Source organism: Psittacula echo (genome assembly GCF_963264785.1).
Source record: "Psittacula echo genome assembly, chromosome: 3".
Classification (NCBI taxonomy): domain Eukaryota; kingdom Metazoa; phylum Chordata; class Aves; order Psittaciformes; family Psittacidae; genus Psittacula; species Psittacula echo.
Genome location: NC_137736.1, coordinates 109,840,873 through 109,868,106, shown reverse-complemented (window position 1 = coordinate 109,868,106; position 27,234 = coordinate 109,840,873). Strand labels below are relative to the sequence as shown.

At 39.0% G+C, this 27,234-nt stretch overlaps 1 protein-coding gene across 1 annotated transcript in view; it reads right to left on the bottom strand.

Moving 5' to 3' along the window:
* Window positions 1–27,234, bottom strand: part of CRYL1 (crystallin lambda 1) — a gene marked incomplete at its 5' end in the record, with an annotated part of 56,726 nt that overhangs the window by 9,656 nt on the left and 19,836 nt on the right. Inside the window, 3 exons of the mRNA XM_080612642.1 lie at window positions 6,399–6,504; window positions 15,927–16,121; window positions 20,143–20,304. Of these exons, the coding sequence (XP_080468768.1) occupies window positions 6,399–6,504; window positions 15,927–16,121; window positions 20,143–20,304 (463 nt within the window). The remainder of the gene's footprint in view (window positions 1–6,398; window positions 6,505–15,926; window positions 16,122–20,142; window positions 20,305–27,234) is intronic.

Sequence of the window (27,234 nt, the reverse complement as noted above, 5' to 3'; positions counted from 1 at the left end):
TTACTGGCAAGGAGAGGGAACATGCCAAAGACAGACTCACAATCCTGAGTATTAAATTGATGACTTTTAACCTGATGAGTAGCATAAGAAGACACTGTAATGACTCAAAAAGAACATGCAAGATGGTCAAGCCACTGATGTAATAGCATCAACGATTTGAAAAGATTGGGGTGGGGTTGATTTTAGCAGGTAAAATCTAAAATGAGGCTGCACTTAGTAAGACTAAAGATGAGTATGGATGAGAACTGAAAAGGCATATTTCAGGAGCATAATGGAGGAATCTGTCATCGTTAGGTTATGTTCAGAGACAAAAGATGTCCCAACCTCTTTGCTTTGCTGATTGAGGGATTACATTTCCAGACACTACAGCTCCAAGGAAAACCTTCTAAATGTAATCCTATCTTCATCAAGGGTGTGTCTGAACACAGATGCATGCTCTTAGTTGGGGTGTGAATTCACATGATGCCTGCTACTCTACATTAATGCCCATATGAATTCACTTAGACTGTAGTTGCATGAATACTTTCAACTACCCTAACACAGTGGCAGTACCAAAAAAGTTTTATTCATACTGTCTTTCTGCTACCATCTCAACAGCAATGCACAAATATTTGTGCAGGACTGTTGTGAGATGGATCAAGGAATTAAACTGGGCTAAATATAGACCACTTATTTTGTTACATCAGTTTAATATCTGGGATGAAATTCTCAGTCTGAGCCACTTAGTGACCATAAACATTATTTCATTAGCACAAGGCAGAACAATGCATCAAGATGTGTTCTTCAGGACACATCTATAATGACTTCGGCAATAAAGCATAAAAAACTCCTACGCAAAGTCACATGCTCCTTTCAGAAGATGGAGTGAACCACTTTACACCTACAAGTCTAGAGAAGGAAACTGGTGCACAGTCAGTATGCTGAAAAATTCCCACCTTTGCTTATTGCACACGAAGTTTTTCATACAGAAAAGCCCTGCAGCTACATAGAGGCAAACTGCAGTTCTAGAAACACTACAAACTGCCTTCTTCAGCCTACTGGGAGGTGAACTGAATGTGTGTAAACGTATGAAATAACTGGTAGGTTCATGAGAAAAGAGGGTTTTGCATGATTATGTACGACTGTGGTATTTCATCTCAGAGGTACCCTCTTACAAGTATTCCTGAATTAAGGTGAGGTTTTATTATCATTTATTACTTATTAGATATTGTTTGGAGAGAAACAGAGGCAGTCTTCCTTTTCTTAGATTTTATTACCTTAATTTAGAGATTCTCACACCGTCTGCTTACCAGCTTGTGGTACAAAAGCTCGTGAACTGGGTTAAAGCTTGGTTTGCTCCCTGTACGACAGCATTAAAGCAGCAGCCATAGCAATGAAAATAATCTCTGCTTTTGAACCAGCCAGCATACCTCTTTACAATAATGTTAAAAAACATTCTTGGCTATGTTTTGCCTCGCTAGACAAGGTGAGCAAGCGTTTAGGTTAGATATAAGGAAGAAGTTCTTCACTGTGACAGTGGTGAGGCAGTGGAACAGGTTGCCCAAAGAAGTGTTAAAAGCTCCATCCCTGGCAGTGTTCAAGGCCAGGTTGGACAGAGCCTTGGGTGACATGGCTTAGTGTGTGGTGCCCCTGCCCATGGCAGGGGGCTTGGAACTAGATCAGCTTAAGGTCCTTTCCAACCTTAACTATTCTATGATTCTATGATTCCCACTTTCAGTAAAAGAAATGTAATTTTGAATATGAAGATGCATTCCTAGCTTATCGGATGTTTGAACTTAAAATCTCCCCCTGTTGAGCTCTTCTGGTAGTAGTAGCAGTTTAGATGAATGTTAAATTCCAATTATAGCTCACTAAATAACCCACTAATAAGGTAACTGATCTAAGACAGTCAATTGTGAAATATATATGAAGAACTTTTGCTGCAAATATGTAAAACACAGTAAATGATATCCTAGGCTCTGGCTTTGCAGGTTATTTTCTGAAAAAGTTTAAAAGTTGTGGACAGTTCAAGAACCAGGAGACTCAGTAGATACAATCTTATTGAGGCTGGATCATCTTCAGTATATTCACAGATAGCCAGGTACATATACAGGAGGGACACTGTGTCTGCCAACATAACCCCACGATAAGTAGACAGGTAAAATTACTCTAGTGAAGTTTGATGATGTTCCTTGTAAAAGACTTAACAGCATCTGTTGTGATGCTGATGTGAAATAATGACTCAAATGCAGAACTTACTGAAACCAACCATCAACATTATAATATTACGCCATTTGGACGTGCTTTTTTCCCCCTCAAAGCAGTTTCCTTCCTGTCTGTTGCAATTCAGTTCTCAAACTGCTGCTGCTGCTTCTGCTGCTTTTAGTGACTTGACGTTGTCATTTTGTTCCATGTTCAAGGCTGTTGGCTCACAGCCATAGATCCAAAACTCCTAATATTCATGCACGGATTAACTGGTAATCTGAAGTGGCCTAGATAATAGCTTTCAATAAGACCATTTATGAATATGAAGGAAAGGATATAAGAACTAACATGGGGGAAACCTGGCATTAGCACAGGAAGTTCATGGGAGGATCTTGACTGTATGCATTCCATATGGAAAGAAGTAACACTGATCTCAGAAAATCACTGAAATAACATTCTTTATTCAAAACCAAACAAAAATATCACATCACTCATTTAAAAAAAAGAAAAAAAAAAGACTTTCCCTCTTCCAGTATCTCCCAAAATATCACTATTTTACTCTCACATGCTTCCTGCATCCTTGCCATCCTTCCTCACTGATTAACAGAGTTTAAATTGTATAATTAATATCTTATGGCTGTTAACGCTGCTGTGAAGTTGATGAAGCTGCTAGACTGGCTAACAGTGAGGGCTGTCATAGAATCGTTTAAGTTGGAAATGACCTTTAAGATCATGGAGTCCAACTGCTAACCCAGCACTGCCAGGTCCACCACTAAACCATGTCCCCAAGTTGTATCTACACGTCTTTTAAATACCTCCAGGGACGGTGACTCACCCACTTCCCTGAGAAGCCTGTTCCAATGCTTGACAGCCCTTTTAGAGAAGAAATTTTTCCTAATATCCAATCTAAACCTCCCATGGCACAACTTGAGGCCATTTCCTCTTGTCCTATCACTTGTCACCTGGGAGAAGAGACCAACACCCACCTTGCTACAACCTCTTTTCAGGTAGTTGTAGAGAGTGATATGGTCTCCCCTGAGCCTCCATTTCTCCAGGCTGAACAACTCCAGTTTCCTCAGCTGCTTCTCATAAGACTTGCATTCTAGACCGTTCACCAGCTTTGTGGCCCTTCTTTGGACAAGCTCCAGCACCTCCATGTCTTGCAGTGTAGGGCCCAAAACTGAACACAGTATTTGAAGTGCAACCTCACCAGTGCTGAGTACAGCAGGACAATCACTGTCCTAGACCTGCTGGCCATGCTCTTTTTGACGCAAGCCAGGATGCTGTTGGCCTTCTTGGCCACCTAGGTACAAGCTGGCTCCTGTTGAGCCAACTGTCGATCAACACCCCGAGGTCCTTTTCTGCTGAGCAGCTTTCCAGCCACATTTCCCTAAGTCCATACCATTAAATGCAGTAGTTGTGTCCAAAGTGCAGGTCCCAGCACTGAGCCTTATTGAACCTCATACAATTGGCCTTGGCCCATTGATTCCAGCCTATCCAGATCCCTCTGTAGAGCCTCCCTACCCCTTAAGCAGATCAATATTCCTGCCCAACTTGGTGTCATCTGCAAACTCACTGAGGGTGCACTCGATCCCCTCACTCATATCATTGATAAAGACATTAAACAGAATTGGCCCTAATACTGAGCCCTGTGGAACACCACTTGTGACCAGGTGCCTACTGGGTTTAACTCCATTCACCACCACTCTTTGGGCACAGTCATCCAGCCACTTTTTTACCCAGAAAAGAATACACCAATCCAAGCCATAAGCAGTCATTTTCTCCAGGAGAATGCTGTAGGAAATGATGTCAAAGGCTTTACTAAAGTCTAGGTAGACACATCCACAGCCTTTCCTTTATTCACTAAGGGGACCACTTCGTCACAGAAGGAGATCCGGTTAGTCAAGAAAATCCTGGGCAATCAAGAGGAGGTCCATAGTATTCCATATTATGTGAAGCAATACAGGGCAACCAAACAGAAGTTGGTGCTGGTATGGAACTGTGAACATAAGCCATCATGTGTCCTGACATCAGCAGTTTTGATTTAAACTGTTTCTGATGAAAGCAATAGCCTGAGTCAGCCTGCCAGCACATAAACAGGAGCAGCTCTAGACAGAGACAATGCATCTGCAAGATTGGGAGTGAAGCAATACATCTCATGATCCAAGCTACTGAACAAGCCAACAAGATGCTTTTGTGTAAATAGTCCAGTCCACAAGTGTACTATGTTATTTTAACTGAGAATATTATATAATGTTCAAATAACTCAACAGGTGTATTTTGGTTTTGTATTTTGCCCCGACAAGACTACTCTTCCATTTTCAGTCTCTTGGATTATATTTCATAGTTTTTATTCCTCTGATCTTAAATATTAAAATTCCTAACAGAAGGAAGCATTAAATCTATAAACTGAATAATCTCTGCCATGAATAAGCAATGTGTCAGCTGCATGTGTTACCTAAAACTGGTTTGAGATGAGAAATTTCACAAATGTTTTTGTAACAATGACTATTTCCTGATGGGAGGAAAGAAGCTAAGATGGATCATGATGGAACATCAAATCCCAAAGGGCACTCCAAGAAGAGCATCAAAGCCAACCCAGATGACTTAGACAATTCCATTTATGTCAGGTGAACACTATTTTAGAATTAAGGAATCTAAAACATGGATTAAAAGCATTCACAGGTATGACTTGATCTCTAAAACTTTTGTTGTTGTTGTTATTTTATTAAAAAGCATTTTATTTTGGTTTTATGTTTTAGTAGAGGCAGTTCAGCAAATTAATCTTACAGAAGACCCTGTGCATGGACAGTTCCTACAGAGGATGACATGGCAGCTTAGGGGAATGGTGGGGGCACAACTGGACAACCCTGGCACAAAAGACTCCAGGCAGGTTGCTGTACTTAAGGCTATTACTACATGTATTTGTTATGTTCTATGTAAAGAATGCATATGGTTTATAGTAAGTTTCAAAAAAAAAAAAAATCACTAGAGAGGACTGGAAACTGCCAGATACTAATTGATCAGAAGAGGGAAACTTTTAGGAAAGTGCTTCTCTTTAGAAGGTGGATGTTGTTTACTTAACAATGAACAAAAGCAAACACTTTATGACATTTAATTTACTGATATACAACCAAACTGACAAGCTGAAACACTGCTGTGGTTTAAACCCAACTGGCAACTAAGTACCATGGTGGAGGATCCACAATTTCACATTCATGTCAAAACTGCTTTGCCAGTCTTAAAAGACATAAGTTTCTGCCTAGTAACCACAAACAAGTAGACAGAAAATAGCATTGATACTTTATGATTCTGGTTTCTTATTTTTATTTTACTATGGTATTAATAGGCATTGCACCAGTGCCTAAAATATCCAGTAACAGAGCAGGGGCCTACCATATCTGTGACCATACAAAACTTAAAGAAAGATACAGCCCAGAATATAAAGAGCTAAAAATACATGTAGTTGATCTTCACTTCTTGAAGTCTTCATGTTTTGTTAGATTAATTGTCCAAAACTCTGAAATCCTGATCTGTAATTTGTATTTAATTTTATGCAATTCCCTTTTTATTTAGCTGGAATTCATGTATACTATTCCAGAAATGTCTACAAATCTGTCTTAATTATGCAAGACAGATGTTGAACTGTTACTTGACTGCTTTGTCAAGTTAACTTTGTATGCACAAGACTTTGTGAATAGAAGCAATTTCACTTCACTCAGGACCTAAGCTAGCTTAAAGCAAGCCAGCTCCAGCGAGATTTATAGTGAGTCTTTGCTATAGAGAGTGGGATGAGGGAAAACAGAAAACAGGTGGTCATCTACAGAAAGTGAGTTTCTGCTGATAATAAATTATCAGATTAACTTTTCCAATACTTTATTTTCCTGACATTCAGACAGTCCCGAACTATAGACACAGAAACGTCTGCAAAGCACCAGGACAAATCTTGGAAAATATGAAGTACACCACTAGTGTTTCAGTGATTTGTCATATTCCATCTGATCCCTTACAATAGGACAGTCAATATTAGGATAGTCAATATCCATTCCACTTGACCTAAAGTTTTAAGTAAGTTGTATTTTTCTTATCATTACAGTAAAGAGAGAAACTAGTCACAGCTGCAGGAATCCTAACATGGTTTGCTTTATAACGTTTCCGGAGCCTTGTGCAATGTAGACCTTCTCTTCACATTCATATAATTTTAAACTACCTACCTTCTGCATTAAGATGCATGGTTTCCAGAGGTCCAATAAATGCGTATCGCATTCCCAATCCATCTGACATCACAAGGTCTAGATCAGCAGGAGATATTACTCCTTCCTAAGCAGCAAAAGTAGAACAGGAAGGAAGATTTGTGAATGTTTGGTTTTACTGCAAAACTGTCCACTTTTTGTATATAATTAAAAAATTCAAGAAGTCATAAAAACTAAAGCTAGAAATAGCATTTAGCTTGCAAACAGAAACACAACTGTTTGCCAGAAATGTACCTCTATTATGCAAGTCTTCCTATGGCTAAGTACACTTATTTTCATCCCCAAGATTGCTTTCATTCAAAACCCAAATATACTTTGATATATTTTGACAGTATCTTATTTTTAAATTTATAAATTAATACACATTTTCATACAATTTGTACTACTTGTACACACTAGTTTGCCTGATACTTATTACTTACAATAATTCATGTACTAAAACTATACTGGGCTGTTTATGTTACCCAAGATACTTTTTTTCCCCAGAAACTGAGAATCAGAGAACACAGAGCAAATGTGACACTCTTAATAGCACATGACCAAAAGAGTTAACATAAAAATCCAAGTACTACACCTGCCCTTTTAAATATGGGAGTTTTGACTAACTCTCACTCCACCCTTCGTATTCTCTTAGTGCTGGATTTTTGGGCAGTCACAACTGGTGGAACGGGGGTGCAGCAGTGGATACTACTCCTGAGGCCACCTGCAAGAGGCCGACACGCGGACCAAACACGCAAGCAATGCAGCTGCCACTCCCTTCCACAAAACTCACTGAACATCCAACCTACCCAGCCCCAACCTGCCCAGGTTCTTGAGTTCATTGCCAGCTTCACATCTCAGAGCTCACAGGATAGGGAGCATGCAAAATGAAGCATTTCTCCTGTTAGAAGCTGAGCCCTCCTGTTCCATCCACATGGTAGCACTTAGAAGAAAGCCAACGCCCCCATCAGGTTAGGGCAAGCACACAAAGACTTGTAAAAAACGGGTTAGAGTTCATTAGTTACAGTTCATTACCTTAACAGATTTACTTGAGCAGAATATTATTTCTTATACAAAATTGTTTTTTACCTACTAGAAAGATATGAATTAACTAAGCCCTGTTCTAATCATGTTCAGTAGATATAGCTTGGTTTCTAGAACTTCTCATTCCCAGAAACAAAAAACCTCCAAACATTTCCTTCCGGTTAAATAGGTGGAAGAGATGCTGAACTGCTTCTAATTTGTCTTCTCACCCTACTCTGAAGTGCTCTCCTCAATCAGTGCCTCTTTCCTCACAAGCCTCTTTGAGCTGCAGAATACAAGTATGTCTACTCATCTGCTTCACCAGAGACATCCTTTTCTGTTGAGTTTTCCTCTCACAGGGCCCTGTCTGAATGCTCCTTCATATCTCAGTGATCAGCTAGAGTTACAGGCATGCGGGACAGCTCTCCTGACCTCTTGTAGGCACTGGCATCTGAGCTAGACATCTAGACTCTCTTTATAATCACTAGGGAGAAAAAAGAAATCAGCATCCTAAAGCAGGCATCTAGAATAGGTAAGATGAGTTGTGTCCTAAGAGGGCCTAATTCTCCTCATAGACTGAAAAATGAGTAAGGAGCCTGGATGTCAATGTCTACACTGTAGAAATCCCATCTTAAGTGAGCTGAATCCCACTCACAGTGTCTTCTGTGTTCATCAACTACATCATCTACTGTCACTTTAAAAGAAAGCTAAGCCAAGGACCACAATAACTTCTACAGCTGGCCACAGACATCAAATTTCATCATCTCAGGTTTAAACAGAGCCTTTCATAAGTCTCTGCCTCAAGTCTTGATCTGTTAGTAGGCATTGCTCCCATTAAAAATAAGCCTGGCTGAAACCTTTTTGCAGGTGGCTTTTGAACTCTATCTTGAAAAGGAAATAATTATGTAATTAAGATCTACACACCGTATATGGAACAAATAGCTCTGGTTACAATTTAGACATAAAATGGCAGGGATAAAGAATCATTATTTTCTTCAACTTAAAGTTACGGCATAGGCATGGTAAAGTAACTCATCTAGAGGCAGACAGAAAGGTCTGCACTAAGACACGACTAAACAAAAACCTCAGATAGCATTCAGATTACAGACCAGCATTAGTGTAACTAACACAGGCATCATGCATTCTGTGAAAGTTTTTTCCCCTGACATAGCAATACAACTTCTCTGAACATCAGCAAAGTCATCAAAAGTGCTCTTCTGTTGGGAGTGCTCCATCCAGACAATGAGTTGTGCTGGTAAAACTGTGCTTGATGAGTGATTTTTCTTCTCTCTCCCTGGTTGACATGCATTTGCAGACAAAAGATTAACCACAAATTCCAGACAAGCATTTGAACCACAGCAGCAGTTAAAAACTGTAAACATAATGTTAAAGAGTTAACAGCATCTTGAAACACTTCAAAATCATTGCAAATCGGTTTTCGAATTAAAAACTTATTTATTTCTTTTGGTACCATAGTCCTCAGATTCAGTACTGACATCTGAAGACCAGGTGCCCTCAGAAGCATGAGATGAATGCTTTACTCTTTGTCATTTGACTATAGCTGTAATTTTATGGTTACAGCTGCTAAAAGGCATAAATTGCTGCTACCAGAAGGAAAACATGACAGATCCCTCCAGTTGAGGGATGTATTATTCTAAACACTTGAACTCAGTTTCTCCTGGTCACATAAACCCTCTTAAACAAAAGCCTTTTAATTTTTCTCTTCAGAAGTTAAAAACATAAATGCAAAACAAGTTAGACCATCCTCCCCTAGGGAAAAACCCTACTCTCACTTAGGTTAAAGAGATCATTAAGTTGGTGGAGTGATTCAGCAGGGTGGGTGCAAGGTCAACCAAGGTGTCTTCCACAAGGATCCGTATTTATGCTAATAAGTAAACAAGAGTTACAACCCAGTTTCATTAAACCTAGGGGTGAAAAGCTTCCCAAGGGCATTTTTCATTCTCTTTATCCTTGGTATCCCTTCTTGTAAGACTTTCTCTAGAGCACTTGTTAGAGGGAAGAGGAAGTGTGCTACGAGTTCACCAGAAGCTTCACAGCTATGGAATTAAAATCTTTTTTTAAAATAAATTCCACCAAAATCCTCAGTGACCCCAATGGTCAGTCAAACTTCAAGATCTAGGCTAGATCAGAATCTTCCACACTCCTTATGACACCATTTATATACCACAATCTCATCTTCCTGGAGATTTTAATCTCTTGTAATGCCACAGTATTGTCCTAATACTCCTTCAGTATTTTCTAGTACTTCTCACTACGCAAGGGATCCTTTTATCCTTTCCAAAGACCTATGATGGTTCTGAAGTCTCCACCTTTAGGCTTCAACGCAACCTGCTTGGTTTTAGTCAAGAGTCTTTACATTTGTGAGTCACACCCACATCACAACTTCTGTCACAGACTTGATTTGCAATCATATTAAATGTGACATGCCAAAAAACAATCTTACCTTTTGTCATACTACCAATTCAACATCATGTTCTCCTATTAACTCCAGTCTACAGAGTTATTTTGGACTCCACTGTCTCTTGGACCACATACTTTTTCTCCAAATTTGCCACTGCATCCTTTGTATCTCCCAAATCCAGTAATATTTTTCTGATTGTCATTAATAATATGCATTCTCTCTCAGCAGCACTTGTTACACTCTTCTTTTCACTATCACTTCAATCAAGTCCCTTCCATCCATGCCTTTTTCCACTCCTGTCATTTTGAGCATATGACTTTTCTCCTATATCCTTCTACAGGCTTCGTCTCTTTCCATTTCATCATGTTTGAGAAACCTGTCGTCCTACAGACTTCACACCTCCCTACTCTGCTGGTCCCTTTATCTTACTTCTTTCATGGCACCCCCAGTCACTTCACCCTGTAAGAAACACTCGGTATCAACATTATTTTTCTCCCTGGCCCTTTAAACTTCCTTTTATAATATCCCCCTTTCATGGGGCACTGTAACTAGACGTTTAACCAGCTACCTTATCTTTGATCTCTTGGAAAGGTCCTCTGGATAACACTGTAATACAATTTTTAATAATAAGGAATTTGGAATTCAAAAGGTCTTGCCAGCATTTAAGGACTGCCAAGGTATTCACCTGAGAAGGGAGAGGTACATAAATTAGGGACTGAAGCCAGTGCACCTAATTGCCATGAAACAAAATAAAATGGACACACAGCGAAACCATGACTATTTATTTTCCAAAAGATTATAAAAAAATTCAGGGCTGCCTATTCTTCTTGTCTTTTGCAATGACTAAACCTAAAAGAAAATCCACTTTTAAAGAAAAAAAACCCCACTAAAATAGTATCAAAAACTTACAGAGAGGAAAATAGAGACTCTTAAGACACTTACATGTGTCCACCATATGATCCACCACAAAGTAGTTTTAAAAGGTTCTTAAAAAGCAGTTGAAACTCCTAAATTAGATCAGGGCAGAAAAACTGTCACGTTCTCCTCACTGTTTCTGCTGCTGTATTTTATGACCTCCTTGGAAATTCCAAGTGACACTTAGAAAACCATTTCACCAAGATTCCACTCAGTAATCCATAGTAAAAGGACAGGGCTAGATATTCAGAGTAAGGTTTGAGAATTCTGATCTAAAGCATCAGTGAAACTCTCTGCTATTTTCTGGATGAAGTAAACCAAAGCTTTACATCCAGAACAAGACAAAATCAAGATGCTTAACACTCTTTTGCAACATAATCCCAACCTACTATAAAATGTATTGGTACTGTTAAAAGTAAGAAAGTAATAGCATTCAGCAGTGCACAGGGTACTTCCCAGGCAAATAAAGGCAGTAAGTCTCTGCTCCAAGGTGTTATGAGCAAGATCAGATATACCAGTACCACTGTTAATAAGAGGCATAAGAAGGTAAATAAATGGTAACAGAGAGTAATAGAGAAACCTGTTTGAGATATTTTTCCTATTACTGGCTACAGATCATTCTAAAGGTTCCAAACTCATAGTATCAAAATTTAGAGTTGAGAAGGCAGGAGGTAAGGATCTTCAACCTCAGCATCTCACAGTACATCTTCTACTCACATCATGGTCAGCTTTGCAATACTTCTACCACAGATGTAAGAATTAAAAGCATATGTGGTCAAAATCCCAGCTTCCCTGTGTTTGCTCCTGGTGACTCCAGCACCTTTGGCAAAAACAAACTGTATCCCAATACTCAGGGTTTCTTATTGCTCCTTTCATCACTTTGCCCTGAATTACACTTCTCTCTCTGTTCCAGCATCCATGCCCACATGCAATTTGAGCACCATGTGGAGTCTCAGTCTGAACCCAACCTGCTGGCAGGGCCTCACCTCAGATTTCTGGCTGTTACAGTCTCTCCTACTCTTAGGTCCACATGGCAGAGGCTCCATGCATCATTCAGCAAGCAGCTGTATCTACCACATTGCTTTCTATACCACCCCATGTTCATGCTTGTTATTAGAGCCCTTCTCCCACCATGAGACTGGCAGGTTGTTAGTTGCCTAGAGCTAAATTTGAGAACTGAAACGTATCCTGCAAGCTCAGTACATTTGTGATAAAGTTTTCCAGGTAAATGTTGTTAGTACAGCTGTACCTGCATGTCTGTCCCACCACCAATACCTTTTTTAACAGTACATTAATACTTCTACTGGAGAAGCTTCCACTAGTTTCTTGAATGAACTGTCTGTGCAAAGATGTCTGAACTTGGACTTTGATATGAGTATACATGCACGTGTGCACATATAAGATCACTCTCCTGCCATTACTATAAACACTTTTGATACAAGGATGCAGATGAGAACTTTCAAGCTTGCGTTTTAGCAAAGTCCTCGAAAAAAACAGACAGTTGTTTACATAAAGGGGCTGATTTAAGATCACTTCAAGTGGCTTCAAATATTTAGAGACTGCTGCTATGATTCTCTCCTGGTTACCAGAATTTATACCTGGAATATTTAAGTCCTTGATATGTGGCAAAGAACTGCTGCACTGCAGTGCAAATACAACAGCCCTCCTGCAACACAACAGATTTTTCTCAAGCACTCACCATGTTAAAATTAAAGAAACCTTGTAACAGAAGTAGGAGCACTGATCAGTTTAGGACATCAAACTTCAGGCAAAGATACTTGTTCAGAGCTTTACAAGCACTAATAAAACAACTAAACTAGAAATTATACTTTATTGTTCTGCTTCATTGTTCTTTTACAATAGTCAAAAGAAATACACAATTATCAGCATAAAAATACCCCAGTGTTCATAAGTAATTTCATAAGTGCTACGTTCTGCATCCATGCTGACTTGGATAATATGCACAATTTACATATCTAACAACAAAAGGATTAACAGTGTAGCCATCTTGGATAAGAATACTTTATTAATATGTCTCTCCTGCTAGTATTTGCAGTTCATATTCCCTCTCCACGGCTTCTCAGGCTAAGGAAAATGTTTGTTACCAGAAGAAGCAATGTGAGTAAAACTTGATTTTTAGAAGCTTCTCAAAGATAGAGACATGGGGAGGCTGACATTTTCAAAAATAAGACCTGAAAAGTGACTTACCAATCAGAAGTAGCATTTTTCTCCACTCTGAAAGTGGAAAACACCAAAAGAACATGACTTGCAATAAAAATTACGGAGTTGGCAGCACAACAGTAGAAAAACAGAAACTGCCTCATGTCTGCACCAATTCTCCTCCCATCAAAGTCAGTGTGCAGCCTGAAGTCACACAGCTGAAACTGTACACCTTTGATAGCTGCTATTTGTCCAGACTTTCAGAACTGAAATACAACCAAAGTTGTTCCAGTTTAAATGTGTATTTGCCCAAAATGCAGTAAAATTATAAAAAACCAGAACAACCTGGAAACTGATGAAGCACAATGAAAGCAACTTTTATTATCTGTCAGTGCTTCAAGCACTATTTTATTACTATTTACATACCACCACCCATACAAAAACATCCACATATGTTCATACTAAAGCTTCACCTCAGATCGATACCTCTTTTCCAACAGTAGCCCATGAAGTGTTTTTACACTCTTTCCATAACTAAAGTATTTCTACACTCTCTCCATAACCGAAGACCAAATACAGAGCAATACTTCAATGGTATGTACTGCCTCAGCCCCAGCAGTCCAGTCTTTGAGACTTGGACAGCTAGAGGTCACTTCTGCATGCTGGTCTTCTGACATGAATGTGTCTAAATGTTTCCTGAACCTGTTCATATTTTTAGCATCCATGGTTTCTATAACAGCAACTTCCACAATTCAGCCTATGCTCTCAGAGACATGAAAGAATCCTACTAGATTTCTGAACCATTACTTCCCTGGACACCTGTGCTAACTAAAGATGTCGTATCAACATGCCCATGTATTATTAGACCTACTGGTCCACAGTTCCCAATTACTCTTTGAACAATTTTAAAAGAACTAAGGTATAAATGCTAACTTCCATTTCTGCAGTATTATACTAGTTGGTGTGTAAAAACGGTCCTTAATTCAGTCTTTCATCAACTTCATATTTCAGTTTTGGGATTTTCAGAAAGGTTCAGTTTCTCCTTCACCATTATCCTTCTGCCATTATTAGTTTACTCTTTCCTCCTCCAAAAACCTTGTTTTAATAAGGTTACAGTGTGGGAGCCTTCTTAACAGTGAACACTGCAGTTCAGATACCTTTTTCCTCATGAACTTACCTTCCTTGTTCACATTATTACTATAAAAAAGATTTTCTTTTTTTTCACCAGTGCTATTACTGTTTCAGAAGTAATTTGGAGGTTACTATCCTTTCTATCTTGTGTCTACAGCAAGAAGGGATTTTTCTATTGTTTACTTAAGAATTTGTATTAACTTTTTTAATAATAAATATTTTTTTATTTATTATTATTTAAAGAAACGTGTCCAGTAGACATTCAGTTCCTGCCTAACAACACTAGTTTACTTACTGAGAGCAGCCCTGAGGAGAAACGCTTAAGGGTGTTGGCTGTTGAGAAGCTCAACATGAGCCAGCAGTGTGTGCCTGCAGCCCAGGAAGCCAACCTTATGCTGAGTTGCAACAGAGGAAGCATGACCAGTAGGTCAAGGGAGCTGATTCTCCCCCTCTATTCCACTCTGGTGAGGCTCTGCTTAACAGTACTGTGTTCAGCTCTGGGCCCCAAGACAAGAGGGACATGGACCTGTTGGGGTGAGTCCAGAGGCGGCCATGAAGATGACCAGAGGGCTGGAGCCCCTAAAGACAGACTGACAGAGTTGGTCTTGTACAGCCTGGAGAATCTAAGGCTCTGGAGAGAGCTTAGAGCAGCTTTCGGTACCTAAAAGGGGTCTACAAGAAAGCCGGAGAGAGACTTTTTCCTCAATGGAATGTAGTGATAGGACAAGGGAGCTTTAAATGGCTTTAAGATGTAACAGAAGATTTAGATTAGATATCGGGAAAAAATTCTTTACTGTGAGGATGATGAGACACTGGAGCAGGCTGCCCAGAGGAGTTGTGGCTGCCCCATCCCTGGAAGTGTTCAAGGCCAGGTTGGATGGGGCTTTGAGCAACCTCATCCAGTTGAAGGTGTCTCTGCTCATGGCAGGGGGTTGGAACTAGATGACGCTTTAAGTTCTTTCCAACCCAAACCATTCTATGATTCTACAATTATTATTTACCACCTCCTTTATATTGTTGCATTGTGTTGCTAGTGGAAGCTAACAGGCAAGCAAAATCAGTTCAGCAACTATGTTCAGATACTGCTTTGAAAAAAAGAGTTGCTTTTTTTATCGTATGTTAGTACTACCTTAGTTTTAAGATCTTTACCCATACTTGTGTGCATGGCTGTTCAAACAGCTTGAAAAATGAAAACACTCTCTGTGACAAAAAAAAAGTAAGCCCCACTCAAGCCTAGTTGAACCTCTTCTCAGCAGAATAGCAACTGACTCATAATTCAGCTCTTCCTGATGAAAGATCAGACTTTGCAGCACAAAACAGATAACTGTGGGAAAAGCTGAAGGGGCACACACAAATGATTCTCAGCTAGGGCAGAAGGAGGAGAAATCTATCTTCACCTGCAAGTATCAAATAGCTGTAGAACTTTTAAGTGCAATTACCGAAAGGCTAAAGAAAAAAACATTTAAAATATTATTTTCATAATGACTGTAGAGTAGGCCATGAACATTCAGAAAGTAACAGGAAATGATGAGACAACCCAGAAAAAAGAAAAATCAGTGTTTTGATTTATGTGCTTTTAAGATTGTTCGATTGTTCTGAAAATGACAGTATTCTGAGAAGAAAGCAGGATAAAAGATAGTTGTTATATCACTCTGGTTTTGTCAGTCATTGCTATTTATAATGGATATCACTCCTTCCTGGTTTTAATTTGCATGTTAATATATATTTTGTGTTCATAAGGGACAGTTTAACAAAGATGACACAAATTTATAGGAATTATAAATATACAATCTCACTTGTCACATCTATAACACTGGCAGTGTGTGTCTGTAGAAACGGGAAAAAAAATATATACATACACCCACAAGTCTCCAGGCTTCGCTTATCACTGCATACTGGAGACGATTCAGAGCAAACCCTTCAATTTCTCTGTTCAGTTTGACAGGAGATTGACCAATCTTCTTCATCAGGGCATATGTTCTCTCTGTAGTAGAAGGATCTGTTTCCGGATGAGGAACAATTTCAACCAATGGCACATAGTAGGGTGGATTTACCTCAAGAAAAATCACAAAAGAAGAATGTCAACTATCAACAAATTAACAGAAAGCTAATAAAAATCACTTTTATAGCTTGCTACTAGCATGGGTATTTTCCATTGAACACAGTTAGCCTTATCTTCAGACCCTGAAAGACTTCACCAGTCCAATAAAAGCTGGTGTAGTAATTCAAATTAATAATAATAATAAAAAAAATATCTTGCATTAAATCTAACTCTGTTTAACCCCAGCAAAGTTCATGGAGCTACACTAAAGATGACAGCACTCTAACAATGTTAGAAGATTTTATATGTGAGTTAAGACAACTCATGTTTTTTCATGTTGTTTCAGGCCATTTTTTGTTTTAAGACATATGGTCATCACCTATCTTTCCAAATGAAGCAAGGCATTTCCTCTCAGATGTTCAGGAACTTTATTACAAAGTTATTGCTGCTAAACACCACATGTAAGATGCAATACTTAATATATAAACTGTTACTAGCCCAAGCCTGTAAATATATGCTACACAGTAACAGATATTGCATAAAACTCTCATACTTTGAAAAAGTTGCAGGTTATCTTCAAATACTGTACTACTTTTTTTCCCTAAATGTAGTTTCTCATCAAGTCAAGACCTTTGTGTAATGTATTTTTGAAGCAGTAAACAAAAAATTCTAAAGAATATACCAGAAACAGCTAAGAGTTCTCAGTTCATAGTGTTACAGGCAGTAACATTGCCTGCATCCTCTTTGCAAAAGCAGCAGTACTTCAGCCATATTTTTAAGGTGTTAAACTCAGCTCTTGGTCTAGTTTCCATGCAATAAAAGGAGCTAACATACCATAAATTGCTACCATAAATAACCCTGACATTTAAAGGATGGTAATTAAGTACAGATTCTTTCACTGTGCTTCCATATAGTTAACTGCTCTTAACTGTGCTCATGTAAATGCAAGTACAGGATTTAGTCACAGCAACGAGCAAGCAGTCTTTTCTCTCTGGTGTTCTTTCTTTTCAGTACTTATATGGTTCCCTTTACTGTAGGGTCTGACCAATAAATAACCTGATGTAGGTTACATTTGCGCTAACTACTGATGTAACATACTTCATTCCCTTTAAAGTGCCTTGTGTTCCAACATAACCTTTCTCACATCAGACTCTTTGAGAGTCCCACCACCAAATCTGAGAATGGCATGATGGACATCGCTGCAGGTGTGGTGCCAGGCAATTTAGCAAGACCCAAAACACTGCAAGCACCAAGACATTCTTGTAAGCCTTTTCTAACCCTTAAGTATATCACAGGTTCCAATCAGGACCAGGACAAGTTAATTGTTGAGAGAGACTGAGGCTATTATAAATTTCTTCGAAGATTAGGGTTGACAGTGATCTTATTGAAATATTCTATTTCATGAACTTGGCACAGGGAATATGCGGGTGTGTTCTTGAACACACTGAGGAGACTCTGGAAGACAATTTTTTAGGAGTGAGGTAACAGATGTTGGTAAAAACTAGAAGTGGTAAAATGTGGGTGAAATAGGGGATGGGGCAAGGTTTCTAAAAATGAGAAGCTTTTCTTCAGGGAGCAGAAGAGCTTACCTTACTTAGAGTAACAAAATGAAAGCTAAGAAAGGATATGACAAAGTAAATACAGAGAAAGAATTAAGCCACACAAAAGCTGACAATAAACATAAAATTATTTAATTGACAGTAAGACTGGAACAAAAATTAGAAGACACAAGCAACTTTGAGCAGAAGTAGCACAGCTAAAAAGAAATAATCTAACAGATACAGCTTAATACATTTTTAAGGTGATTTGATTAAATAGCTTCCTGTACAGCAGGGGACTTCTCTCAGTGACACAGTTTCATCCAGCTCTATATTGCTAGTTGTGTGACCTAGCAGGCACACACTGTACATGAGAAATGAACCTCTCTGAAGAAGGCCTCTGCTGATACACTGCCTGAAAGTGCCTGAAGAGAACAGCTGTACCTACAAGTATTCTGTGCATTTCTATTTGACAGCTGTGCTATGGGTTTCATTTATTTTTTCTAATTTCTGAACTTACTGCTATGTTAAGCAAAGGGATGAGTTCCTTCTGCCTTTTGATCATTTAATTTAATCTCTCCTCAACACACTCACCTGCGCTACAGGTTTTACAACTTTAGCTTTTAATTTTTCTGGTATATAAAATTCCACGCTTCTTGTTTTTAGTGTCTTCCAGAGCTGCTTGCTTCCTATGGCCACTACTCTCCTACTGTAATGTTCAAGACGTTAGTAAGGCCATGGTTAAAACAAAAAATATCAAAAGCCAACAATCACTACAAAGCAAGCATGTTTCCTGACATAACAGATGCAGAAAGGCCCTTGAAAGAGTACACTGCCCTTTGAGTGAAGCTAAGATTACTAAGAAAATAGTCTCAGTGGGATTGCAAAGCCATTTCAGAACAATTACACATTTTAATGCACTCTGACTATCTGCTTCAGAAAAATACATATATCCTTACAACAGCAACCTAGAAAATGTTTATATAGGGACTCACTACCTTTCTAGATCCAGTAAAACCTGGTTTCAGAAGTGGCTCCTATAAAGACCGCAGCTCAAAGTAAACCGGTACAGATTAACTTGGGAAAACAGTAAGAAAGAGTAACAAACTCGAAGACTGACAGTCAAGAGAGTAGGCGGAAGCCCAGGAATGTGATAAAAAAAATCACAGTTATAGTTACTTAATACAGAAGTCTCTAAGAGACATTATCTCTTCTCTTGCACTACAGAAAGTTACAACCCTGGAAAAATGAGGTAAGGAACTACTGAATTTTAGACTGGAGAAAGGCTAAACCTAAGCACGTTTGATTTTTTAATTTTATTATTATTATTTTTACTAAAATGGGTTGAAAACTAATCATACAGAAAGAAACCATGCTTTTTGTTCCTTCTGCTTCCCAGTCACTCCAAGGCACATAGGTGGTGGTGGAGAGGTGTCAGAAAAGGACTGACCAAATGCTTTGACACTGCAGCATTAGGCTACAGGTAGCTGTAGAGACATGACAGTAAAGTAGCACTGTAGTTTTATATTCACACTGCCACTCTTCAGCATGGCCCCGAAACTGACATTTACTTTACACCCTGAAGGATGCCCTGGACATACAACTGTATTGCAGACAGCAGAGCAGTACCTTTCTCCAGATACTGCCAGCCTTCGTAACAACAGTTCTCTTAAGTGATCTGTCAAACACCAGGCTAACATTAGGCTAACAAATTCATTAGCTATTGAGTAGTGGAAAACAGAAACAGTAAGAATCCCAGTGACCAAGACAAAATGATTTTCCATGTGGAGAAGACACCTGATAAAACTACTGTCTGGCAGGCCCATGTAGACCTCTACAAAGGCTCACAAGTGCTCTTCAGCATTTTGAGGTTCTGCTGCCACCTCTAGTCATGCCAATTTTGCATCAGTGCCCTGGCCAAGCTGGTCACAAAGCATGCAAATTCAGCTCCAAGTACAATTTGCTCCATTTCATCCACTTGCTTTTCCTCTTCTGATATACTGCTTTTGCATCAGAAGTCTGAAGAAACCAGAGTCAAAAGCTTCCATCTTCTGTTGACATTACCTAACAAGAACATGCAGCTCACTGTCTGGGCCCTCACTGTTACCCAACAGCAGCTGAAAAAGGATACCAGAAAAGACTAATGATGCCACAAGAATAAAGAAATTTATAGGTTTGCTTCCAAACAAAGAATTCCTAAATTTTGGGAGCCAGTTATTGGAGTAACACACAATAATATGATCACAACAGCTTACACAGAACCTATCTTGAGCCAACAATATGAATCATGCATACGTTCTCAATTTAGAAAATGCTGCTCACTGAATGACCAAACTAAAGCTCCTCTGAAAAGTCAAGTCCCTGAACACAAATGACGGCAGACAAGCACTCCAAATATCCTTCTACATCTCTCGGTCTGCTGGGAAGAGTTTGGGATGTGGTTTAGCTAAACACCTGTACTACTACTACAAAACTAAAACATGACATCATACTTACAGGATGTGACACAATACACTGCTTAACATGTTTAAGGCCAGTGAATAATTTGCTGGGTAAAAGACAAGAGGTCGAACTGCTCAAAATAGCACTGTCACCGACAATAAGATCTAACTGACTGAAAATCTTCTTTTTCAGTTCCAAGTTTTCCGGAGTACATTCCTGGAATAAAAACAAAAATAAGTATTAGAGGTTTTCTAGTTTAGTAGTATTTTTCCATGTATTCCAGACTTCACTGGTCCCACCATGACACCTAGGAACTCAGCATAAACCACCTATTTTAATCGGCCTAGATATACCTGTGAGCCACCACATAAAAATACTTTCCCACATACAAAGAAATGGAAAGCCCAAGAGTTCACTATAGCAGAAAATGCATCACCACACACCACAGGAGATTTAACACAAAGCAAATCATTCTGCTTTGTCTAAAATACAGACTTTTACTCACACACAGAGATAACACAGTACGAAGTAATAAGACTGGGTCTCCATTTTTTTTTTTTTTAGGAGAATTTCACAATAGAAGTCAGTGCCCTCTCTCAGACAAGATGGAAGTTAATAGGTGTATCTCAAAAGAAAACAAACTCTCAACCTCCAGAACTATGGCAAGAGATTCCAAGGCACAGTTTTGGAACCTGCACTTGAAACAACCCACAGTGGCCCTGACGCTTAAAAAGCTTGAATACCTCCATTCATTTGAATGCTGGGAAAGACTTCTGAAGTAGAATGCTCACTATTAGAACTTCTCCCAAAGCTACTGAGCATGTCTAGCTCCGCAGTACTGTGTTAAATTCCATATCTATGAACCAAGAGCCATGATCTACAGTCACCAGAATTTCAAAGTTATCCCCTATTGCTACCTGAAGGAGAACATGCAGAAATCCACCAGTCTGGGAACAAGGACATGGGCAAGTAACCACGGTGGATCCCACAATAAAGGAAAGACTTTAGTCTATGAGATAAAAACCAGGGAATAAAGCCAGCATGTTTCCTGGGTTTTTTTGAAGGGTTTAAAAAAATCCAAACAGTATCACAAATTTGTAAAACCTCAGCTTTGCCCATAAAACACACAAAAAATACCTGCTCTTTTGAACTCTAACCTTCTCCCACCTGTCAGTACTTCATTTTGTCCTTCCTGTTATGCTGAACAGCACATGAGGATAGGGAGAAAGGTTATATATTTAATACAATCCAAAAATTTATATTTAATACCTGCAGCTTCAGACTCTATGGCAGGAATGTCCAGAGTCAGAGTTTTTAACCAGTAAATGGGTTAAAAGCAATTTGAAGTCTTAAAAAATAAGCAAGTTGCATGGAACATTACTAAAAGTTCTATGATGCAGAGATAAACAGGGTCATTTAAGAACTCCAGATGGAGCCCAAAGTTAGAGACAGCCTTATCAAAGCAAAATGATACTCTGCTTATAATTCCAGGATCCCTGCTTGTTGGTTAAGTTTAAAAAGTTTCTTTCAGTAAAGCCAAAGATGAAGAGAATGCTGCAGATAGTATTCAAGCTAATAAAAGAGTTGCTCTGAATAGATCTGTGAACTTGAGACTCTAAGCCTCCTCTCACATCAGATGATAATCAAAAAGGCAAACTCAAACCTGGTGGAAACTCAAACCTTCCATGGTTACGTAAGGCTTCTGAATGGGCCATTTGCTTTTACTTTCTCATATAGTGTCACAATTGTATTCAGGTTGTTGGACCAGTGCAATAAAGTTTCTGTCCTCAAGCATGCAATTATTTTCCCAGAGACACCAACTCCCTGAAGAACAGGGGAGAAATTAAGCTCTAAACAATCCATTAAACAGGAACCTCACTTGCTGTCAGTCATGGAGCCTGGAGCAGTCTGAAGCTATTCTGTTTACCCTGAGAAAGAGAAGATCAAACAGTAAGCAGGTAAGATACGGTTTTAAAGCTACCACAGTCTCTCTCAAAGAATCAGTGCAAAAAGGCTAGCATACACCTCTACGCATTTTAAGTGACACACTATATTTCTGTTCCCTTTTTGTAAAGAAGATCATACTTCTCATTTGCAGTTAACAGTACACTTTTGTTCCAAGGCCTAAGCACCTGAACAAGGTTGCTACTAATAAGACTTCCAACTTAAACTTTCTTAGACATCTTTTTTAACAGCCTGATCAGAACATGATAATTGTTAATTTTTAAAACCCACCTCCTGGATGAGTTGTACTGAATTAAAGGCTTAACAGTAATAGGCATTACACTATTCAAAAACACGTTCGGAGAACTCATGTCAGCTACTTGACCAACCTATGAACTCTTAAAGAACTACACAAAGATAAACGTGTACTAGACTCTCTCCCTAAAGGACAACACTGATACCCAGACAAGATGACTCAGGTCTAGTTGCCCCTAATTTAAAAGCTGCACTCATATCACACAACCCCATGAATACCAGTACATGGAAATCTGGGGAGTTTCATCTGTTTAAATACAGTGTCCCTGTATTTTCGCACAGACCATTCCCACTATTCTATCCACCATCTGTGCTCCCACATATGTCCATGCTCACCTAAATGCATAGCTTCTTTTACCTACATTTAAATGCTGGCATCTACCCAGGTTCTTCCCATCCATGCTAAGGTATGCCAAGGCAGTAACTCACCTCTGTACCACCTAGGAAAACAATCCCCAAAACACCACCTTCTCCTTACACTAGCAATGGGAATCACTGCCAAGGCTGCAGATTTATTAGTACTGGAAGGTGAAACAAAGCATGGCTTTAGCTGCAATTTTGGGAGTGCTTCTGTAGAACAGCTCCCAGAGTCAAGTGACAGCAATTCTCTCCTCTTGTAGAATGAGGATACAGCAGCAGCTTTCAGAGCACCAAACCATCTCATAAGATGGATCCAGACTGTCAGCACTCTTGCAACTGGAACCACATTATATCCTACTTTTTGTTGGAATATATAGATCTTCACAGGGTTAAGAGACAGAGTTCTGAATCTCAGAAAAGCAGCTTTTCTAAAAGTTCTGATGCCTAATCCATGTATACAAATACTTTCAATATCTTCTGTAGTTACAATCCACTAGAAAAAACTTCTCAGAAAATACTTCAGGCATAACTGTTTTATTTTCAATCTATCAAGTCACATTAGAATGTCTTATTTCTAAAACAAAGCCTTGTTAACACAGATGTTTATAAAGCAGGGACCTGTGGATTTTAAACAACATTCAGATTATCTATATAAAGACAGACTAAAAATACCTGAAAAGGAGACTTGGAAATTTAACTACCTGAAGCGTACATTTCAAAGCACTATTACCATAGCTAGCAACTGTACAGTCAAGTACAACTATTCTGTATAATGTTACCACATCCAAATAATAATAAGATTCTTGTAAAAACCCAGCTGACTTTGAAAAAGTACAGATGCTAAAATGATCTCTCTACAAATTAAACCCTGCAATTTTACAACCAATTCTCTTCCTCCCAGTACTACTGGCAAAGTTGAGCTTACTGAAGTTACCAAAGCAAGACTGCACCTATTTGCTCCACTTACGGATGGATGCATAAACTGCTGTGTTTCTGTCATTACCACCATTTTATAGCATCCATGAAGTCAAACTACAATTTAAGCAAAATACAATTAACAATGTTCACTACTATCATTCATATATCACTGCTAATTATTATTTCTATTTAGGCTTTTGTATGGACATGCTAGTTTGGTCTTCTGCAAGCCTGAGGTCTGTATTTCTGTTCTTGAGGACCTAAGATGCACCTTTTATTAAGGGAACCAGAGCTTATTTCTTTTGTATTCCATGTCAGACACTGATGTGCATCCTACTCAGTAACCAAAGGTCACACACATGAACCCTGGGAACCATATCCCCTCTAATTAAAAAATGTGACATTTTGACTGAAGAGTTTGGGAGTTCAGCTAGCAAAACAAGCAAAGAAATAAAATGGTATTTTTAATATCAGAACAAATTTTGTTAACCATTATGATTTAGCTCAACTATCTAAAAAGTGTCATGCATTGTATAGGTTTTGCAATTTTACCAAAATTCAAAATTATGACGTATTTCAAACGCAAATAGTTGAGTGCATGTATTTCAGACTTTTCCATCACAGTCCCCCTCAAAATGGTGAAGTAGTTTTAGATGCTTATTCTGAGACACTTTAAAGATGGATGGTATGTATATATACCAGTATACCAGGATATACACGAAGACAAAGTGCCAAATAAAAATGCATCATTTCAAACAGCAAAAATAGTGGTGGGAAAACACTTACTTCAAACTCCTTTTAGAAAATGATGTTAATGTCATCTGAGTGTAAAGGCAGAGACAGCAGCTGGGCATGAGATACACACACTCTTGCACATTGCTGCAGGGTTTTGGGATGCAGCACAGACATGTACACACAGCTGTTATTGAAGAAGTCCCCAGGCTATTGCACACCTTTCAGTGCGGCATCAGCATTTTGATCAGTTAAAACGAGGAAGATTAAAAGAAAAAAAAAACAAACCCTAAACATAGAAACAACCAAACAGCACAGACTCTGCTAACGGACATTATTATGTTACAGCATGACTAGTACTGGAGCCCCCAGCAGCTATGGTCACAGGAAAAGCAGGGGGAGCACCACAGCGGGGACATGACGTTAAGTGAGATTTAACGCTGAAACACTTAGAGGTGATGCAGAAACACAAACCATATGGGATATACACAAGGGAACAGAAATGCATCAGGTTGTTTGCCCCTCTTCCCCCTACAGATAATCATTCCACGTAGGTGAGTACACAACTTCAAGATGGTTTCATGCATCTGTCCAAATACCAGGTCTTTAACAAAAATATGTTTGGCAAAAAAAAGATTCCTCGGATGTAAACCAACTGTAGTTAGCCCACTGCCAAGGCTGTGTAGCTTGTTTTGAAGACTTTATTTTGAACCTGAACAAGAACTATCCTGTAGGCCAAGGGTAAGAAAGCAGGATAAGGACAGCAGCTCCTTTAGCTGAAAAGCAGAGTGGAAATTGGATAATAATGACAGGGCACCATTATCACTCTTTGACACAAAAAGGTAGAAAGGTATAGGCTTTCTAAAGAGTAGGTACGCACGGAAGTAAAATGCTTAACACAGGGAGAGTAGGAATCACATCACATAAGGATTTTAGGAACAGCTTAACCTATTTCTGACAGACAGTTGTCTAGGTATGACTGATCTTTCCTTGGGGCAAGGGTTGGACCAAGTAACCTCTGAAGTCCCTTCCAGCCTGATTTCGAATAACTATAGCGTGTAGGACAGCAAAAGTAAAGATGAACATTCCCATAAAGGTGAGGTTTTCTTACGCGCTGCTTTGGTGAGGAGCAGAGGACTAGAGGCATGGGGGGTAACGCAACAACAGACAGACATGGGGTGCGAAGTGATGGAACAGGGACAACACCACCTATACCAGTTTAACTCTGATTCATGGGATTTGAACTTGTTTGTATTTCCATTCAAAATACAGTTATAGAAGTGTCTTGCAGCAAATCTGCAAGTGCCTGGCTTTTAGAACAGTGCTAAGTTCATATTCAGAAGAGCTTTAATAGAATTCAAAATCATCAACTAAACGACAGTAGGTAAGTAAGTTACTTCCAAAAGTACTTCCAGACTAACCTAATTAAAAAAGAGTAGAGCTTCAAATATAAGGTATTAACTTCTTGGTTGTCTTGAATTTATGAGCAAATACCAGTGTGAAATTTGATACTTCTTAAATCCTACCTCTTGAGTGACATGAAAGATTGTCTACCACATGATACTGTACAAGTAAATAACACTTTGGTGAGATGAAATACATCATTTACATAGAAATATTTTGTACTTCCCTACAGTTCAGAAACATACCCTGTTAAGGAACTGAAGCAATAAAAATATCAAGTTACTGCCATTTTATACTGCTCAGAATAAATGACTGAATTGCAAGTGTGTGTTCAACCTTTAGTACAAAATACAAAACAGGATTTAATGAAGTACTAACTTCCAGAAGTACATTTTCTACAAATCAGACTTGCAGATTTGAGGGTCTCTGGGGGGATTGTGTAGGGTTTTGTTTCTTTTTTTTAAAACACACACAAAAAATAAAGGCAACTTTTGCTTCATCTAGTATCAGTATCATGCTATGAAGAGATCCATCTTTTTCCATGATGTTCATGTGCCTTACAAAACTTTCTAAAGACAGACAAGCTGGTCATGCTGCTACAGAAGGGATGAAGATCCTTTTTGTTCCCTTAAGGAAGGGCAACAAGATCCCAGACAGGTTGACTGACAACTACCTCCCAACGTCCTTTCTCAAAGAATCAGATCTTCTGTTTTCTTCTACTGTAATTCCATCGATCCTGAAAAATAGGGTAAGTGATCTAGGAAAGGCAATGGAAATAAAATACAGCCTAGAAAGGAACACTGAAAGAGAACCTGAAGCAAGATTAACTGGTGGGCAGGATGATAGTTATGGCAGTGATGACCTCCTGTAACAGCGACCAACACCATATTCAAGTCTATAATGGTAACACCACCAGTTGCTTTATGCACAGGATAGATGCGGAGTGAATGTTAGAAAGCTTGGAAAGACAAAAGACCATTCAGCAGCAGCACCACAGCAGAGATCGTGGAAAGCTGTTTACCCAAACATCATTTTTCAGTTCAACTTAAACCCTGACTTGGTAAAGTTTTTTTACAGTAAATCTTTGTGATCAGACTGTTTCAAACCCTAAAAATCAGGAAAAGAGTTTTCTCAAAACCTCTGCAAAAATGGCAAGTCAGGTCACATGCTTAAAACTAGCTCCTTCAGAAGCCAAAACATAACTTCTGGTGCCTCAGGTCAGTTTTTAAGATAAGGAGGGTAAAACCAGGCCTAAGGTTATATTTATCCAGTTGAAAGCAAATAGACCCATGTTTGTCCAGTTCCTGGAGCTGACCAGTGACCAGTCCAGAAGAAGCCATGTTACTGCAATGCTTGCACACTCTGCCGTCCAGCAGCTTCGTATTTACAGAGGTATGTCATTAATGCAAGCTTCCAAACCAGAACCTGTGAGCTCAGGGCAGCTGAAGACATCTTCACCCACTGCTGTCTGCA